This window comes from Euleptes europaea, chromosome 17 (assembly GCF_029931775.1).
Source record: "Euleptes europaea isolate rEulEur1 chromosome 17, rEulEur1.hap1, whole genome shotgun sequence".
NCBI lineage: Eukaryota > Metazoa > Chordata > Lepidosauria > Squamata > Sphaerodactylidae > Euleptes > Euleptes europaea.
The window spans coordinates 28,907,214-28,923,805 of record NC_079328.1 but is presented as its reverse complement, the minus strand read 5'-3'; the positions used below and the strand labels follow the sequence as shown (position 1 = coordinate 28,923,805).

The 16,592-nt window shown below is 44.4% G+C and overlaps 1 protein-coding gene across 1 annotated transcript in view; it reads left to right on the top strand.

Annotated features, from left to right (window-relative positions):
- PLCG2 (phospholipase C gamma 2) overlaps positions 1–16,592 on the top strand; it is a 91,065-nt gene that overhangs the window by 61,005 nt on the left and 13,468 nt on the right. The window contains exons 16-24 of the mRNA XM_056862255.1: positions 775–953; positions 3,521–3,721; positions 4,306–4,425; positions 6,363–6,543; positions 8,858–8,923; positions 10,514–10,623; positions 11,694–11,790; positions 12,584–12,650; positions 14,815–14,972. Coding sequence (XP_056718233.1) covers positions 775–953; positions 3,521–3,721; positions 4,306–4,425; positions 6,363–6,543; positions 8,858–8,923; positions 10,514–10,623; positions 11,694–11,790; positions 12,584–12,650; positions 14,815–14,972 — 1,179 coding nt within the window. The remainder of the gene's footprint in view (positions 1–774; positions 954–3,520; positions 3,722–4,305; positions 4,426–6,362; positions 6,544–8,857; positions 8,924–10,513; positions 10,624–11,693; positions 11,791–12,583; positions 12,651–14,814; positions 14,973–16,592) is intronic.

Below are 16,592 nucleotides of genomic sequence, written 5' to 3'. Positions count from 1 at the left end.
ATTAAGTTTTTAGCACCGAACTCCAGGTGCACATCTTATCCAGTGATTCCATGGGGGCTGCTTGTCTACCATATGAACTTTGTAATTTGTGAATCGGCCCTCGGTAATCCTGAGGTTTGAATCAGGGAAGATGGACAGAGCAATCCTCTCCGGCGCCAGGGAGAGGCGGGGAAGTGTGAGGCAGGGGCGCTGGTGGAGCCTCGCCTGCAGTGTTTCTCCAGTGCAGGGGCTCCTGCTGGTGCCAAATGGGGGCGGTGTTCCTGGGGGCGGGGCTGACTTCAGTCAGCTTCCTAAGCCATCTTGCTCTGGGAACGCCCTGTGAATTTGCACTTCCAAAAGGGAAGGTGCAGCCCCGTGTAATACAATGAGACTCTTACACCGGGTTTCGGTAGGAAAATTCATTTACCCCTTCTGCGTTGGGCCACCAAACCACTCAGGAGGTGGGGCGGCTGTTCTGTCCCCGAGCCTGCCGTAACAACCCCCCCTTCAGGATTTCACTGTTGGTTTCTATTTCAATCTCCTAGCTGCTATTCTAAAAATTGAAACCCTTTTGCGTTTTCTCCGGGCAGTTACCAAGAAATAAAATTTTACATTGATCTTCAAAGGTGTTTTGCCTTTTCCCCAGTTTAGTGGGAAGCAGAAATGTCAGAGCAATAGATTAATGCTATAGGGGTTGTCTCCAGCTTATAGTAATATTATTTTTTAATTGGAAAGATAAATGCTTATGGCGAAATAGGCCTTGACCCTGAACTTATTTTTCCTTTTGTGATCTAGGAGGTGAAGCGTACAGATCTCCACTGCCATGAGAAATGGTTTCATGGGAAAATGAAGGAAGGAAGAACTGCTGCTGAGAAGCTGTTGCAGGAGTATTGTGCTGAAATGGGTGGCAAGGATGGAACTTTCTTGGTTCGGGAGAGCGAAACTTTCCCTAATGAGTACACTCTGTCATTCTGGTAATACGAAGTGGATGGATTTTTTTCCTTTTACTTTAGGATGTATCTGTTTTTTGTTCTTCTGTTGGAAAAAACATTTTGATGTACGCAGCAGCACAACGAATTGGGTATTGAGGAAAGCTATCTTCAGTGATCTCACTTCCACATGCTAATTTTCTGCCCCTAAGCATTTCCCTCCTGGTCTAATCAAGTGGTTTGTATTTTGCATCATACCTTTGCATGCTGAGTTCCTTCTTTGCAACACTGCTCCCACCTTCTAACCTGGATATAAGGACTTGGAGGTCTCCGTTCCAACTCGTATCTGACAAAGGGAGCTTTAGCTCTTGAAAGCTTATACCCTTAAGCCAGCTTGGTGTAGTGGGTTAAGAGCAGTGGATCTAATCTGGAGAACCGGGTTTGATTCCCCCGCTCCTACACATAAAACCTGCTGGGTGACCTTGGGCCAGTCACAGTTCTCTCCAAACTCTCCCAGCCCCACTTGCCTTCCCTTTCCCTCCGCACAACAGTAAGGAGATTGTAAGCCCCTTTGAGGCGCCTTAAAGGTAGAGAAAAGTGGGATATAAAATCCAACTGTTCTTCTCCTTGTTGGCTTCTAAGATGCAACTGGACTCGAATCTAGCTGTTCTACTGCAGATCAACATGGCTACCCACCCTGCAACTATATTCAGTGAAATCATCTGATACAAAAAAATTACTGTAATAATAAAAACGCTCCACGCTGTGACTGAATCCATTGTATCTGGGTCTGGCTTGATACCATTAACGATACATCCGAACAGTGCTTTAATATTTTCCCCCATTGTTCTGATGCTGTATTACCATAGCACTCTCTTACAAGTGAAAAAAAGAGTGTCCCCAAGTGGTGTGACTCATTCTTGAACTTTGTTCGCTGTTTTCCTGAGTTTGTTCTCAAGAATGGGCAGTTTTGTTTTAATCAATGTAGGGATCTTTACGGAAACCTTTTAAAAGAGGGAAATGTGTCTTCTGCGTGCTTCGTTTCACACGTATATCACATGCTGGCCAGCGCAGATGTAGCATTCCCTATCCCTGTAACCATGTTAGGTCAAGAGTGTAATGTGAGTTTCTGGGCTCCCGCCCCCCTCCCAATCTGCCATGTGAATTGGAAGGCGTCTCAGAAGCTTCATTTGGTATAGAATATGGCAGCAAAATTCATGTCTTGGTCAGCTGGTTGCTGCATATTCCATCTGTTCTGTATCGACTGCTCTGGTTACCAGGGCTGTGCATATCGATATGCCTATCGATATGTTAGGGCATATCGATATACTAGGGCTGTGCATATTGATATGCCTCCTCCCGAAAATACCTTTTTGGTATTTTTTTTTAATTTGGCAAAAATGGCAGCCCAAAAAAATGGCGGCTGAAAAATGGCGGCTGAATTTCAGCACCAAATAGTGCTGAATTCATTCGGCATTATTTGGGCTGTTTCTGCCCCGCTGCCTGCTGGCTCCAACTCCACTGGTAACAAATTTATAACAACTAGGGGTGCACACTGATTTTTTTCCTGGTATTTTTCAGGTTCAAGTTTATTAAACCTGAAATTTTTTGAAAAATCCGGAAAACCCAGATTTTTTTTTTTTAAATGAGGTTTAATTAACCCGAACCTGAAAAATGCCGGGGGGGAAATTCAGCAAGGTGGGGCCGTTTCTAGCTCTGCTGCCTGCCAGCTCCAACTCCACAGAGCTGGCAGGTAGCAGGGCTAGGAACACTCCCGCTTCCTTCTCCAAGCTGTATGCCAGATGGGGCTTCCTACTAGTCCCGCTGTCTGCCTGCAATATGGATTTGAAGCTGACAGTCAGCAGAGCTAGGAACCCCCCCCCCCCTTACTGAATTTATTTTGGCATTTTTCAGGTTCGGCTTTATTAAATCTGGATTTTTCAAAAAAATTTCAGATTTAATAAACCCGAACCCAAAAAATACCAGGAAAAAAGCGGTGCACACCCCTACTTGGTATCAGTTTGTTTCCTAGTTCAATTCAAAGTGCGGGTTATTACCTTTAGGGACATTCATGCCCCAGGGCCATTGTCGAACCCCATCATCTGCTGTATGCCCACCTGCCAGCTGTGTTCTCATTGTGGCGGATTGTCCATCTGGTAACTTTCAAGTTGCAGGCTTTTCCTGTGCTAGGACCAATCCTTTGGAATGGTTTACCAGAAGGGGGCTCTTTCACTGCTTTCAGGAAGGCATGTGAATCGGTTTTCTTTCAAAGAGCCTTTGGTGGTGGGTAAGTTGGTTTGGCTTTACTGCTTTAAAACAAAACCATCTTTCATGTTGTTTTCTGCTGACTCTTATGTTTTTTATGTATTTTGTAGACCACAATTTCAGTTTCTGACACACTATGACCTAGATTTCACCATGCCACGTTTTCCAGGACTGTTGCGCCTGTTGAGCTGAAAAATACCAGTTTGCCACTGTCTCCCTCCCTTCTCTGGCAGTGTAGTTCATTGCACTGTAACAGCATGAACCACAAACAGGGAACTGTGGGCAAGTGTGTGGATGTGATTTAGAAGGCTAACTTGTTTGTTCTTTTCTGTGGTCCCCTCTGCTAGGAGATCGGGTAGAGTCCAACACTGCCGCATCCGATCCTCAACCAACGGAGATGCTGTCAACTATTTTCTGACTGACAACCTCACCTTTGATAGCATCTATGATCTCGTCCAGCATTACCGGGAAGCACATTTGCGATGCGCCGAGTTCGAGCTGCGTCTGACCGATGCCGTTCCTATTCCCATACCTCATGAATCAAAGCCGTATGTACAGCCAAAAGGAAATTCTAGGGTGGGGTTAAATGCTATTTTTGGTGCTGAGGTTTACTTTTGGTCACAGCTACTGTGGATTATGGGGAAAATTTTGTTTGGGAAGAAGAAGAAAAAAACAACCACCCAGCAACATGAACCAACTACAAATTTAGTTGTTTTGTATGGGTTCTGTATATACTGTATGGAGGGTGGAATTGGACAGCTTCTGGGAAACCTAGAGGATGCTGCCCAACATACAAAAAAAGAGATTTTAGTGCTCAACTCAGAGTCCTTTCCTTATTATTTGCTTTTAAACTGCAACCAGAAGTTACCTTTGTAATAATTCCACAGCACCCAGTACCAAAGCAGTTCAGAACATTATTGGAACAAAAGCAGGGCCTTTCAACGTATTCAGGGCTGGCCTGCAACTGGCTGGGTATTGGGGAACAGGGACATGGGGAAGGAAAAAAGGAGATTTTTCAGGTTTTGTCATGCCAGTACATGGTGGGTCTTCCTGGAGGTGTAGAATCAGGTTTCCAAGTGTTGCAGGCCGTGACCTGAAAAATCTGCCTACATCTGCCTTTCTGGTTCGGTAGGTGGTACTACAGTAACCTGAGCCGAGGGGAAGCCGAAGATATGCTGATGCGAATTCCTCGGGATGGAGCCTTTCTGATAAGGAAGAGAGATGAATCCAATTCATACGCCATGACTTTCAGGTGAGACATTTGCTTTATGAACATGGCAGTGACGCAAAGGGCCAGAAGTCTACCACGCTGAGAGCCAGTGTGGTGTAGTGGTTAAGAGCAGCGGACTCTAATCTGGAGAACTGGGCTTGATTCCCCACTCCTCCACATGAAGCCTGCTGGGTGACCTTGGCACAGTCACAGTTCTCTTGTCACTCTCTCAGCCCCACCTACCTCACAAGGTGTCTGTTGTGGAGAGGGGGAGAAGGGAAGGTGATTGTAAGCTGCTTTGAGACTCCTGAAAGGTAAAGAAAAAAAAGGTAAAGGTAAAGGTCCCCTGTGCAAGCACCGGGTCATTCCTGACCCATGGGGAGACGTCACATCCCGACGTTTTCTAGGCAGACTTTGTTTGCGGGGTGGTTTGCCAGTGCCTTCCCCAGTCATCTTCCCTTTACCCCCAGCAAGCTGGGTACTCATTTGACCGACCTTTGAAGGATGGAAGGCTGAGTCGACCTTGAGCCGGCTACCTGAAACCCACTTCCATCGGGATCGAACTCAGGTCGTGAGCAGAGCTTTTGACTGCAGTACTGCAGCTTAACACTCTGCGCCACGGGGCTCCTCATAAAAACCACCTCTTCGATGCATGTGATCATGAGGATTCTAAGGGATGAGATGGAGAAAGAGAACTTTTTTTTTTTTTTTTAAATTCTGGCGTGTATACTGTAAACGTAGATGTATTTCTGGGTGCTTCTGCTAGTCCTGCCTTCCCACTATCTGAGACTGGCTCAAGTATGTGAATTCTTCCACCTTTGCGTTCAGTCATGTGCTTTCTTTAGCCTTCTCTCTGATGGATTGCTGGCTGCTGTAATAACATAAATGCCACATCCTGACCAGAGAACCTGAGCACCCGACTGCTTTGGACTGCTTTTGTATCAATTTTCAGCTTTCCAGGTTGGATCCAACCAGCTTTTCCAGTGGTGAAGAAGGGAGAAGTTCTCCCTTGACCACCAAAAAAGGCCATGATGGGGAATCAAGGGAGCTGCATGGACAGAAGTAATTTGGGGGTGTAGTAAGGAGGGGAATTAGGTGAGACTGACAGCCCATTCCTGAGGTGGAGGGCTGAGGCAGCTTAGGAGGCGGAATGACCCTGCTGCCAACGTAATATTCATATTCTAGGATAAGAGGCACTTATACAGGCGACGGGGGCAGTTCCTTTGGCGCCTGGGCACCGCAGAGCTGCACACCACTCCCCCAGCGTTCCTGGGGCGTTCCCAGGGGCGGAGCTTACATTAGTCAGCTCCCAAAGCCCCTCCAGGCCGGGAATGCCCCCTCCAGCAACAGCGTTGCTGTGCTAGGTTTTTCCTGGCATAGCCTCGCTGTTCTCAATGGGGGCGGGGGAATGTCCCATTTTTGACTTTTTAAATTTAAAAAGGCTTTTTTAAGCCTTTGGAGGTGCGGCGGCGGCGCCTCGGCCATGCTGTCTCTGGTTGCCAAAAGGCTCAGGAACGGGCTGCCTGTGAAAATGCGGACTGGATCCAATCCACTGTCTATTACGGAAGGAACAGTGGAGAGCGAATATGCATACGCCACATTTCATATAAACATGCAGTTTTTTGTGTGTGAGTGTTCTACTCATATTTCCATTCTGAAACATAACCATAGCATCAATTAAGAAATTAGTTACTTTCTTGTGGAGGATGGGATTTAAATATAGTGATTTTTAAAAAAAACCAAAATGGCATTTAAAACTACCTTTCCGCATTGGTGGCCATGGCGATATCGCACACAGAAGGTAACATGCCATGTAAAATCTGTAATATAAAATACGTAATATAAAAAAAGAAGATGGAAGCCCGCAAGGAATTGTGGGAGGGGAAAATAATTTAGACACCCTCCACCCCCTTTAACTCTGATCACTTGACATTACCAAAAGACAAATGTCAATTAACGGATGACTGCTAATTCCACAGAGCCGAGGGGAAAATCAAGCACTGCCGAATCATGCAGGAAGGCCGCCTCTTTGTCCTGGGCACATCTGCGTACTTTGAAAGTTTGGTGGAATTGGTGAACTACTATGAAAAGCACCCGTTGTACAGGAAAATGAAATTGCGATACCCTGTGACGGAGGAGTTGTTGGACCGCTACAGCGTAGTACGTGTCACTTTTTAAAGACCCTTATAAATCTAGAAAGCTGGACAGTGTCCAGGGATTTATTTTGCTCTTGCGTATTCTTTTCCAAGAGATCACCCTCCGAGCAATTCTTGGTTGCTGAAAGTGTTATGAATATGAATATTTATTTATTACCTCCTTATACTATGTTCTTCTTCCAAAAAAACCTCAGAGAACTTTCCATACGGACAGTTTACCTTCCTGACAGCTTACAGGGCCAGTTCTACATTTAGATCATTTGTGGTCTCATGTTAATGTTTCATTTTATGTTGCCGTTTTGATTTCCTCCTGGGAGCTAAGGTAGGAACACACAGAACTTGTTCTGCCATAGTAGAGGCGATCCCTTAACTGTTATTCTGAGATTTCAAGCTGGCCAGAGGAATGCCTGTGCCCTGGCTTCTAGAGCACTGATTTTTCCGTTGCCTGCCTCTTTCCCATCAGTCTTAACTCCAGCCAAAGGTTGCTGGGCAAATTGTCTTCTCTCTGTCGAGTACATTATTAATTCCCCAAGGATCTTGGGGGTTGTGAGCATGTCTTCTCTCCCTAATGTGTACTCTCAAGGACCCAAGGATGTAGTTCAGGCTGCAAGAATGACTGGCCCAAGGTCACCCATCAAGCTTCAAGGTTAAGTGGCAATTTGAGTTTTGGTCTCTTAGTCCAGCACTCTGAGCACAGTGCCACACAGGTTGTTGAATGCTAGTAGCCAAAAGTGGGGAGTAAAATCCCAACAAGGAAATCACTAACGGTAGATTCTAATGAATGAGGAGCTGAAACCCTCTCCAACTGATTAGGGGGTCCCAATACAAGTACGTCTGCACCAGACTTAAGTGGATAAAATATGCAAGGCACAAAATCTTTCCTTATAATAGTTGACAGGTTGTGGCAAGGGCAGGTCTGGTAATTAAATGGTCCTTCCAGGACTGTATTTTGGCCTCTTGCCAGCATGGTGTAGTGGTTTAGAGCAGTGGACTCTAACCTGGAGAACTGGGTTTGATTCCCCGCTCCTCCACATGAGCTGTGGACTCTAATCTGGTGAACCGGGTTTGATTCTCCACTCCACGTGAAGCGTGCTGGGTGACCTTGGGCTAGTCATGGTTTTCTCAGAATTCTCTCAGCCCCACCTACCTTACAAGGTTGTGGGGAGAGGAAGAGAAGGTGATTGTAAGCCGGTTTGAGACTCCTTAAAGCAGGGGTGTCAAACATACAACCCAGGAGCTGGATCCAGCCCCTTGAGAGCTCTTATCTGGCCTACAAGCTAGCCCCCACCCCCAGTCTCAATCAGGGTTAGTGAGGCATGGCCTGGCCCAACCAAGTGACATTTATGTCATAACTGGCTCTCGTAACAAATGAGTTCAACCGCCCTGGCTTAAAGATAGAGAAAATTGGGGTATAAAAACCAACTTCTTATTCTTTGTCATGGTTCTATGATGATTCCAGATGGCTTCTTACAAGCTATGGTTTTGTTCTGGAAGGGAAGGTAACTGTAGTAAAATTGGAGCTGATAGTGCTCTGTATGTTTAAGTCATAGCTTAATCATTCATATAAGGGGAGGGGCCACAGCTCAATGGCATAGTGTCTGCTTGGCATTCAGAAGACCCCAGGTTCAATCCCCAGCAACTCCAGTTAAAAGGACCAGGTAGTAGGTGATGTGAAAGACCTCAGCCTGAGACCCTGGAGACCCGCTGCCAGTCTGAATATACAATGCTGACCTTAATGGGTCCAGGGTCTGATTCAGTATAAAGCACCTTCATGTGTTCATGCATGATGAACTATTTCACCATTCTCCTTAAGTTCTCTCTATAGAGCAGACAGCGCCATAAGTAATTTAAATTCTTTACTAGATTTGCACAATAAATGAACAAGTTCTTTTGGAACAAATTACTAAAGTTATCAGTCACTGTGAAACTTTCATGTTTGTTTAGGAAAATGAAGTACAAAAAAGAAAACTCTGCCAAAATACTTTTGGGTGGGCAAATTTCCCCAAACACTTTTGTTTTTGTCGTAGGCTTTCATGGTCAGAGTTCATTGGTTCTTGTGGGTTATCCGGGCTGTGTAACCGTGGTATTTTCTTTCCTTTTCTGTCCTTCAGTGTTACTCCTCTGAAGATGCCTGCCACAGCTGCTGGCAAAACGTCAGGAAAGAAAATACCAAGACCACGGTTACAGAGCCCGGATAACCCACAAGAACTTTTGTTTTTATTTGGGCGATGTAACATTTTTATGCCAACCAAAACTTATCTATGACTCCCCTCCCCAGCAAAGAAATTAAAATATGTTTTTTTCTTTTTCAATCTTAGGAGAAAGATCCCAGTTCGTTATATGACGTCAAGTATGTGGAGCCCACTGAAATAACACCTTCCGTGGTACTATTACTCTCAAATGTTTGCTCAGATTAAAGTTTACCTGACAGAACAGTGCTCCTGCTTTTGTAACTTCTTGTCTGAAAACTGAGAATGATGTTTGCGAGTAAAAACTGTACGGTGGCAGGATCAGAGAAGTGTCAAGGAGAAATTTAACTGGTACCTCATAGTTGCGTACCTGTTTGTTACCGTTAGGGAAGGTGGTGGGTGGATCCAGTGGCTCAGTGGTGGAGCATCTGCTTGGCATGCAGAAGGTCCCAGGTTCAATCCCTGGCATCTCCAATTAAAAGGACCAGGCAGCAGGAGATGAGAAAGACCTCTACCCAAGACCCTGGAGAACCCCTGTCAGTCTGAGTAGACAGTACTGACATTGATGGACCAAAGTTCTGATTCGGTATAAGTCAAATTTATGTGTTCGTGGCCTTGCATACTGGAGATCCTAGATTCAGTCCCTGGTGGTTCCAGTTAAAGGATCTTATGTATTGGGAAAGGCAGTTCCCCAACTCTTATATGGTGTAGAGGTTTGGGGTTGAAATGACTGGTCACAAAATTGGAATCTATCCACAATATATTTTTTTAAAGAGAACTCTAGCTTTACCCAGAGGCACCCCTGCAGCCTTGATTCGAGTAGCTCTGCTTGCCCTCACCTAGGGTCCATGTACAAGTAGCCTTGTTAAGATTTTGGAGAAAGCAAAGCAATGACGTCACCAGTCTACACTGCAGACAATGTCTTGACATGATGATGCAAAATGATGCTGCCCAGTTAGCCTGCTATAACAACCTGCATTGCTGCTCCATATTGGCTGACGCCCAGGGTGTCCCCATGGCCAGGTACCAACAGTTGCGATTGGGTGTTTAAGTGTGATGGTGCATCAGACAGGCAAACAATTTCCCAGTCCAAATTCGCCCCATGGGTTAAACTATTTAAAAGGGATCTTGTCAGAGCCTCGCATGTGGTCAGTATCCCCTTTCCACAATCTCAGAATAGCTTTCACCTCAATCCGGTTTCAAACCATGCCAACGGCTTTGCTAGCTGGACGTTACTTCCAAACACCATGGGTCTCTCTTCTATATATTTGTGGAGCCACAGTTCCAGATGACCTATTGCACTATATTTAATTCTGTCCTCTTTATACAGAGCCCAGAACTAAATTACTTACAATGCTTTTAAAGGACTTAAATATCTTTTCAGATTCAGAGAAGCTGCTCATTCTCCTCTCTCAGATGTCAATCCATTTATTTTCTATACTCTTTGCCTTAGCAGCCAAGAAAATTCTTGGCTACAGCTGTATTTAATGAGGGCAATGTATTTAATGACCAGAATTTTTTGTCCTGACTGTTTTAATGTTACCATTTATGATTTGGCTTTATATCACAGATTGTAAATGGCCTTTGGCTGCGAGCAGTAAACTTTATTGTATTGTATTAGGGAAGATCCTTCCCTGCTTGAGCCCCTGGAGAGCTACTGCCTCTCATACTGGACAGTATTGTTCTAGATAGACCATTGGACTGATTCGGTGTAACTTAGCTTCATATATCCACATGTTCCTAACATCCATCAATCACTTTGTCCTGTAACTCTTTCTTTTGAAGCCCCAGAGAACCGTGAAAGCCCTGTATGATTACCAAGCTAAGAGACCTGATGAGCTGACATTTTGCAGAGGGGCCTTGATTCATAACGTCTCGAAAGAAAGCGGAGGCTGGTAAGAACGGAGATATTTTGATACATCTGTTTAGATTGTTTTGTATAGTCCTACGTTGAAGCTCTGTCTCAAATGTAGACTCATGGCTTTGTGCAAGTTGTTCTTCTTTAGAAAGGGAATTTCTCGAAGATGTTTGTGGGGGGTGAATAAAAAGTCACTTGAACGAATGAGATTTCTGAAGAATGATACTGTCTGTTCCAAAATGCCATATTACTAAATAATAATAATGTTCCATGGAAAAGCCTTTGAAAAAGTTATTTTTAACATATCCACTGTTGTGTTTGCTTGATATCCATTGTGGGGTCTGTTGGACTTCTGCCTTCTCTTAGGTGATTCTCAGAAAGAAAGTCCCCCCCCCCCCAAATATTCACCACATGTAAATCCTCTGGACTATGAACAATATGCCCTGATCTGTGTAGCCCAAGCTAGCCTGATCTTGTCAGATCTCAGAAGCTAAGCAGGGTCGGCCCTGGTTAGTATTTGGATGGGAGACCACCAAGGAAATCCAGAATTGTTATGCAGAGGAAGGCAACAGCAAACCACTTCTGAATGGCTCTTGCCTTGAAAACTCTATGAGGTCACCATAAGTCAGCTGCAACTTGTCAGCGCTGTCTTGACCACTGCCATAAACAATACACTTGAGGGGAACATATAAATTTCTTTCCATTTTTGTGAAGAACTTCATGGAGAATCTCTTGTGTTTGCAGCGTAGTGGTTATGCAGCAGGCATGTTTTGAAATCAACCTGATTGTTTGACTATTTAACGCAAGTAGTGGCAAACAATAATTATCATTTTGATAAAAGCTGTAGTTCAGGCTGCTGTACCTGTTTTTACTTTGACATATCTGACAAACTTGTCAATTGGGGAGAATTTGTGATACTTTTATAGACAGCTCATACTGTTTTCAGCATTATGATGAGGCTGACTTATTGATTCTATCGAGGGCTTAAAACATTATAAAAGGAAGCTTGGAGAAGGCGGCATAAAAGGTTGCTGACAGGCAATAATTGATTGAAGCTGCTGGTTTTTTGTGTTCTGAAAAAGATCACTTTAGTTCTTAATCATTCAGGTGGAAGGGAGATTATGGAGACAAAGTCCAACACTACTTTCCAGCCAATTATGTTGAGGAAATGTCATCTGAGAACGTTGACGAACACGAAAACCAGGTGAGAAGACCAAGTTTTAATTACGACCCTACTTCCAAAATTAACAGTCCATGTTTTTCATATATGTTGCTTGCTTGATAAAATTCCAAATTTTATCAATACCCTAAAAAAAATCTCAAATCAATTTAGCTTAAAATACACCCTGTAATTATTAGACAATATCGTGTGTAATAGTAATTTAAACATCCTCTGTTAAAGGCTAAGTCTAAATACGTCAGTTGCTTATTTTATACATCAAGTTAATATACTAATTCCAGTTAGCAAGGTTCATTGTTGAATCATATTTATCATATAATGGCTGCCATTTACACCTGAAGTCGTCTAATGATTTTTTTTAACAGACATGTTAATTTCGACATCAAGGCAAAGCCAAATAGTTTGTAAGTCCACTCGTTCACTGTTGGGATCCTAGAGTTTTTCCAGTATGTAGTGTACAAAATTCTGGCCACAGCAGTTGCATATTGAAAGAGTTCTCTTTGAATTGGGCTCACTTGTGGGGGAATAATCCACAATAGCATAAATTTGGGATTCAGTTTGAAATGCACTTGCAATGGTTTGGGCTATTTTAAAGTGTATTTTAAATTGTATTTTAATATTTTATTGTTTTTTAGTGTAATTCTGTTTGTGAGCCGCCCTGAGCCCGGCCTTCGGGCTGGAGAGGGTGGGATAAAAGTGCAAAAAATAAAATTAAATAAATGTCGTAAGCCACTTTGGGTCCCATTTGGAAGAAAAGTGGGGTACACATAAAGAAATTGACCTGATTTCAACTATAAACCCATGTTTTCCTTTACAGATAATTGAGGACAATCCTTTAGGGTCTTTGTGCCGGGGCATTCTGTATCTCACTAGATACAATGTTGGTAAGTAGCTCTCTGACTTCCTTTCCTCCTTATGTGTTGTCTATTTTAACTCAGCCTTTGGTGTGAAGGGAAGTAAGCTGCCTTGAGAGCCAGTGTGGTGTAGTAGTTAAGGGAGGAGGTTTGGAGCGGTGGACTCTAATCTGGAGAACCAGGTTTGATTCCCCACTCCTCCGTGTGAGCAGCGGACTCTAATCTGGAGGCTAATCTGGTGAACTGGATTTGTTTCCCCACTCCTACACATGAAGCCAGCTGGGTGACCTTGGGCTAGTCACACACTCTCAGCCCGGCCTACCTCACAGGGTGTCTGTTGTGGGGAGGGGAAGGGAAGAGGATTGTAAGTTGGTTTGTGTCTGCCTTAAGTGGTAGAGAAAGTCAGCATATAAAAACCAACTCTCCTCCTCCTCCTCCTCCTCCTCTGGTGAACCGGATTTCTTTCCCCACTCCTCCCCCTGCAGCCTGCTGGGCGACCTTGGGCTAGTCACAGTTCTCTTTGAACTCTCAACTCCACCTACTTCACAAGGTGTCTGTTGTGAGGGGGGAAGGTGATTGTGAGCCAGTTTAAGACTCCTTTAAAGGTAGAGAAAAGCGGGGAATAAAAACCAACTCTTCTTCTTGAGCCACCAGTTAAGGTGGGATATAAACATTTTAAGAAGATAAGATAAAGCGGGGAATAAAAACCAACTCTTCTTCTTGAGCCACCAGTTAAGGTGGGATATAAACATTTTAAGAAGATAAGATAAAAATCAGTAAGAGATTACTTAGTAGGATCCTACTACAATAAGCTAGACGTAGCAGTTTAGACCACCCTCCCAATCATTTTATCCAGCTAAGTTTGTGAACCAGTTTATGCAATGCAACCCTATTACATGCGCAGAAAAGCCCTCTCGATTAGTACTGCATATAATGGCCTGCAAGAGGAGGTCAGGAAAGCTCCCACTGTCCTGGCCTTTTGTAAACTATGCAAAACTGAGCTATTCAAAAGGGCTTTTCTGCACATGTAGTAGGGTTGCTCTGCACAAACCGGTTCACAAACTTACCTGGATAAAATGATTGGGACGGTGGTCTAAACTGATTTGTGTAGCTTATTGTAGTAGGATCCTACTAAGTAATCCCTATCCCGCTTAATGCATTATGTTGATACTTATGTTATGCTTCAGTTGTTTCTGGCGGCTCCAGACTTCTAAAATCTTAATGCATTAGTTATTTAATGTCCTATGTTGTTGTTTGTGCTGACTCATTGTGTGTAATCTGCCTTGAGTCTCTGGGAGAAAGGCGGACTACAAATAACATAAATAAATAATGTGTGTGTATGTATATATAAACGAGAGCCAGAGTGATGTAGTAGTTAAGAGTGGTGGACTCTAATCTGGAGAACTGGATTCAATTCGCCACTCTTCCACATGAAGCTACCTTGGCCCAGTCACAGTTCTCAGAACTCTTTCAGCCCACACGGAGGCAGGCAATAGCAAACCACCTCCGAACGTCTCTTGCCTTGAAAACCCTACAGGGTCGCCATACGTCAGCTGTGACTTGACCCGCGAACATATATAAACACAGTGCGTGCCTGTGATGTTTTTAGCCATCATCTACGCAGCAGTTGTATCTATGTTCTGTCTGGAAAAAGAATCAGTGTTTCTCCCAGACACGAACAGTTACAGTAGGGCCCCAGCAGAAGCACCACTTAAAAGGGACGCAAGTGCCCAATTGATAAGAAACAGTGGCATGTTTTATTGTTCAGCAACAGCAACAACCAAAAGATGGCAGTAGACCCCAAGCATAAATTATGGGTGGGCATTTGCAATATGACAGAAAGATAATGAAAAGTGAGTAGTACATCTGTCTGCTGTCTGAGAGCCAGCATGGTGTAGTGGTTAAGAGCGGTGGTTTGGGGCGGTGGACTCTTATCTGGAGAACCAGGTTTGATTCCCCACTCCTCCACATGAGTGGCGGAGGCTAATCTGGTGAACCGGGTTGGTTTCTCCACTCCTACACGTGAAGCCAGCTGGGTGATCTTGGGCTAGTCACAGCTCTCTTTGAACTCCGTTCTGTATCTGTTGTGAGGAGGGGAAGGGAAGGTGGTTTGATTCTCTCTTAAGTGGTAGAGAAAGTTGGCATATAAAAGCCAACTCTTCTTCTGCTTCAACGTCTGCTTTATTTCCAATAGCAAAAATGCCACAAGGAAAATACGGCAAGACTTACGTCTTCGTCCTAGAACCCAAGAATCCTGAGGATCCTCCTATCGAGTTTGCCATGGACAAAGTGGAAGAGCTGTTTGAATGGTATCAGAGCATTAGAGAAATCACATGGAGGCCAGTGGAAGAGGTACAAATATGGGCAATATTGTAGCCCCGGTCAGCTGCTAACATTTAACAGGATCGTAGCCTTTTATCGGAGTGTGGGCTTGAAAGGTCATGGCAATATCTTACAGCAACTTCTGTTTTTTAAAGAATTATTGTTATTCACTTCATTGATGGCCCACCTTTCTTGCAGAGATTTTAAGTGGATTACAAAATGTATATTAAACAAAATCAGTTAGCAAAGGCTTCCAAGAAACAATGCAGTAGAACGGTAGGGCTGTGGCTCAGTGGTAAAGCATCTGCTTGATATGCAGAAGGTCCCAGGTTCAATCCCCGGCATCTCCAGTTAAAGGAACCAGGCAAGTAGGTAATGTGAAAGACCTCTGTCTGAGACCCTGGAGAGCCGCTTCCAGTCTGAGCAGACAGTACCGACTTCAATGGAACAAGGGATTGATTCAGTATACGGCAGCTTCATGTGTTCATGTGACCAGGATTACAGAACAGGAAAATGATGCAAAGGAAAAATAAACCTGCCCTAAGGCATCCTGTAGTGCAGAAAAGGGGGTTACAAAGGTAGAAGACAATGCAGTGAAAGCAAGAGGATGCAGGGATTTTTATCCCCAAACAAGCTTTGTGACAAAATCGAAGTTTGATGTCTTATTGTGGAGGGAGCCGTAATGCATCACTTACTCGGCCTGGTGCCTGTGCAGTTCCAGCAATTGGGGTCTGCACTTGGGCAGAGCAATTGTGCAATCTTCAAGAGGTTTTTTTGGCCACAGGTGAGGCAATAGCACTCTTCCCATTGAGCAAGGAACTGTGCCTGCTTTGGTGGTTTGGGGAGGCGTCTTCTCATGTAGTTCTCGCTTGTGCTAATGGGCAGATGGGTCCAGAATGGCTGTTTAATAGACACGGGAAGTTCCCAGTGGGCCACTGAGCCGGAGGGCCACTCTAAGCCAGCAGCAAAGGGAGCCAAGCCCTGGTGCTTCTGCCAGCCTTGCAGGGAACTGCTCAGCTGAAACTAAAGCAGCAATGGAGGAGGAGGAGGCCGCAGGTGAGCTGACACCTGTCATTGCTGTCCCTGGCCAGGTGTGAACCAAGTGGCCCTTGCAACACTGGCTCATAGCTAGGGTTGCCAACCTCCAGGTGGCACGTGGAAATCTCTGGCTGTTTCAGTAAATCTCCAGAAAACCAAGATCAGTTCCCCTTGAGAAAATGGCTGTTTTGGAGGGTGGACTCTATGGCATTATACCCTGCTGAGCTCTCTTTTCTCCCCAAGCTCCACCCCCAAAATCTTTAGGTTATTTTCCAACCCAGAGCTGGCAACCCTAATCATAGCTTCATAGGAGTCACTGAGCCTGGCTTGTTCCCAGACTGTTTTAAATTCCCAGCTCATCCCTGGGCAGTTCTGAGAACTTTCTCTGCAAGGATGTACTTTGTTCCCCCTCTCTAAGCTCTGTTTTTTTCATCAACCCACCAGGTGTTTTCTCTTGTGTGTGTGTTTTAAAGAAAAGCAGAGAGAGAGACACAGATACCCCAAGCTCTGGAAGATTTCCAGAATGGTTCTGTGCAGGTGTAGTGCTCAGTTTTGTCCATGTTTCAGTTGAAAGGAAGGGAAGAAATCCCCCTAAACGAACAAACAATTAAG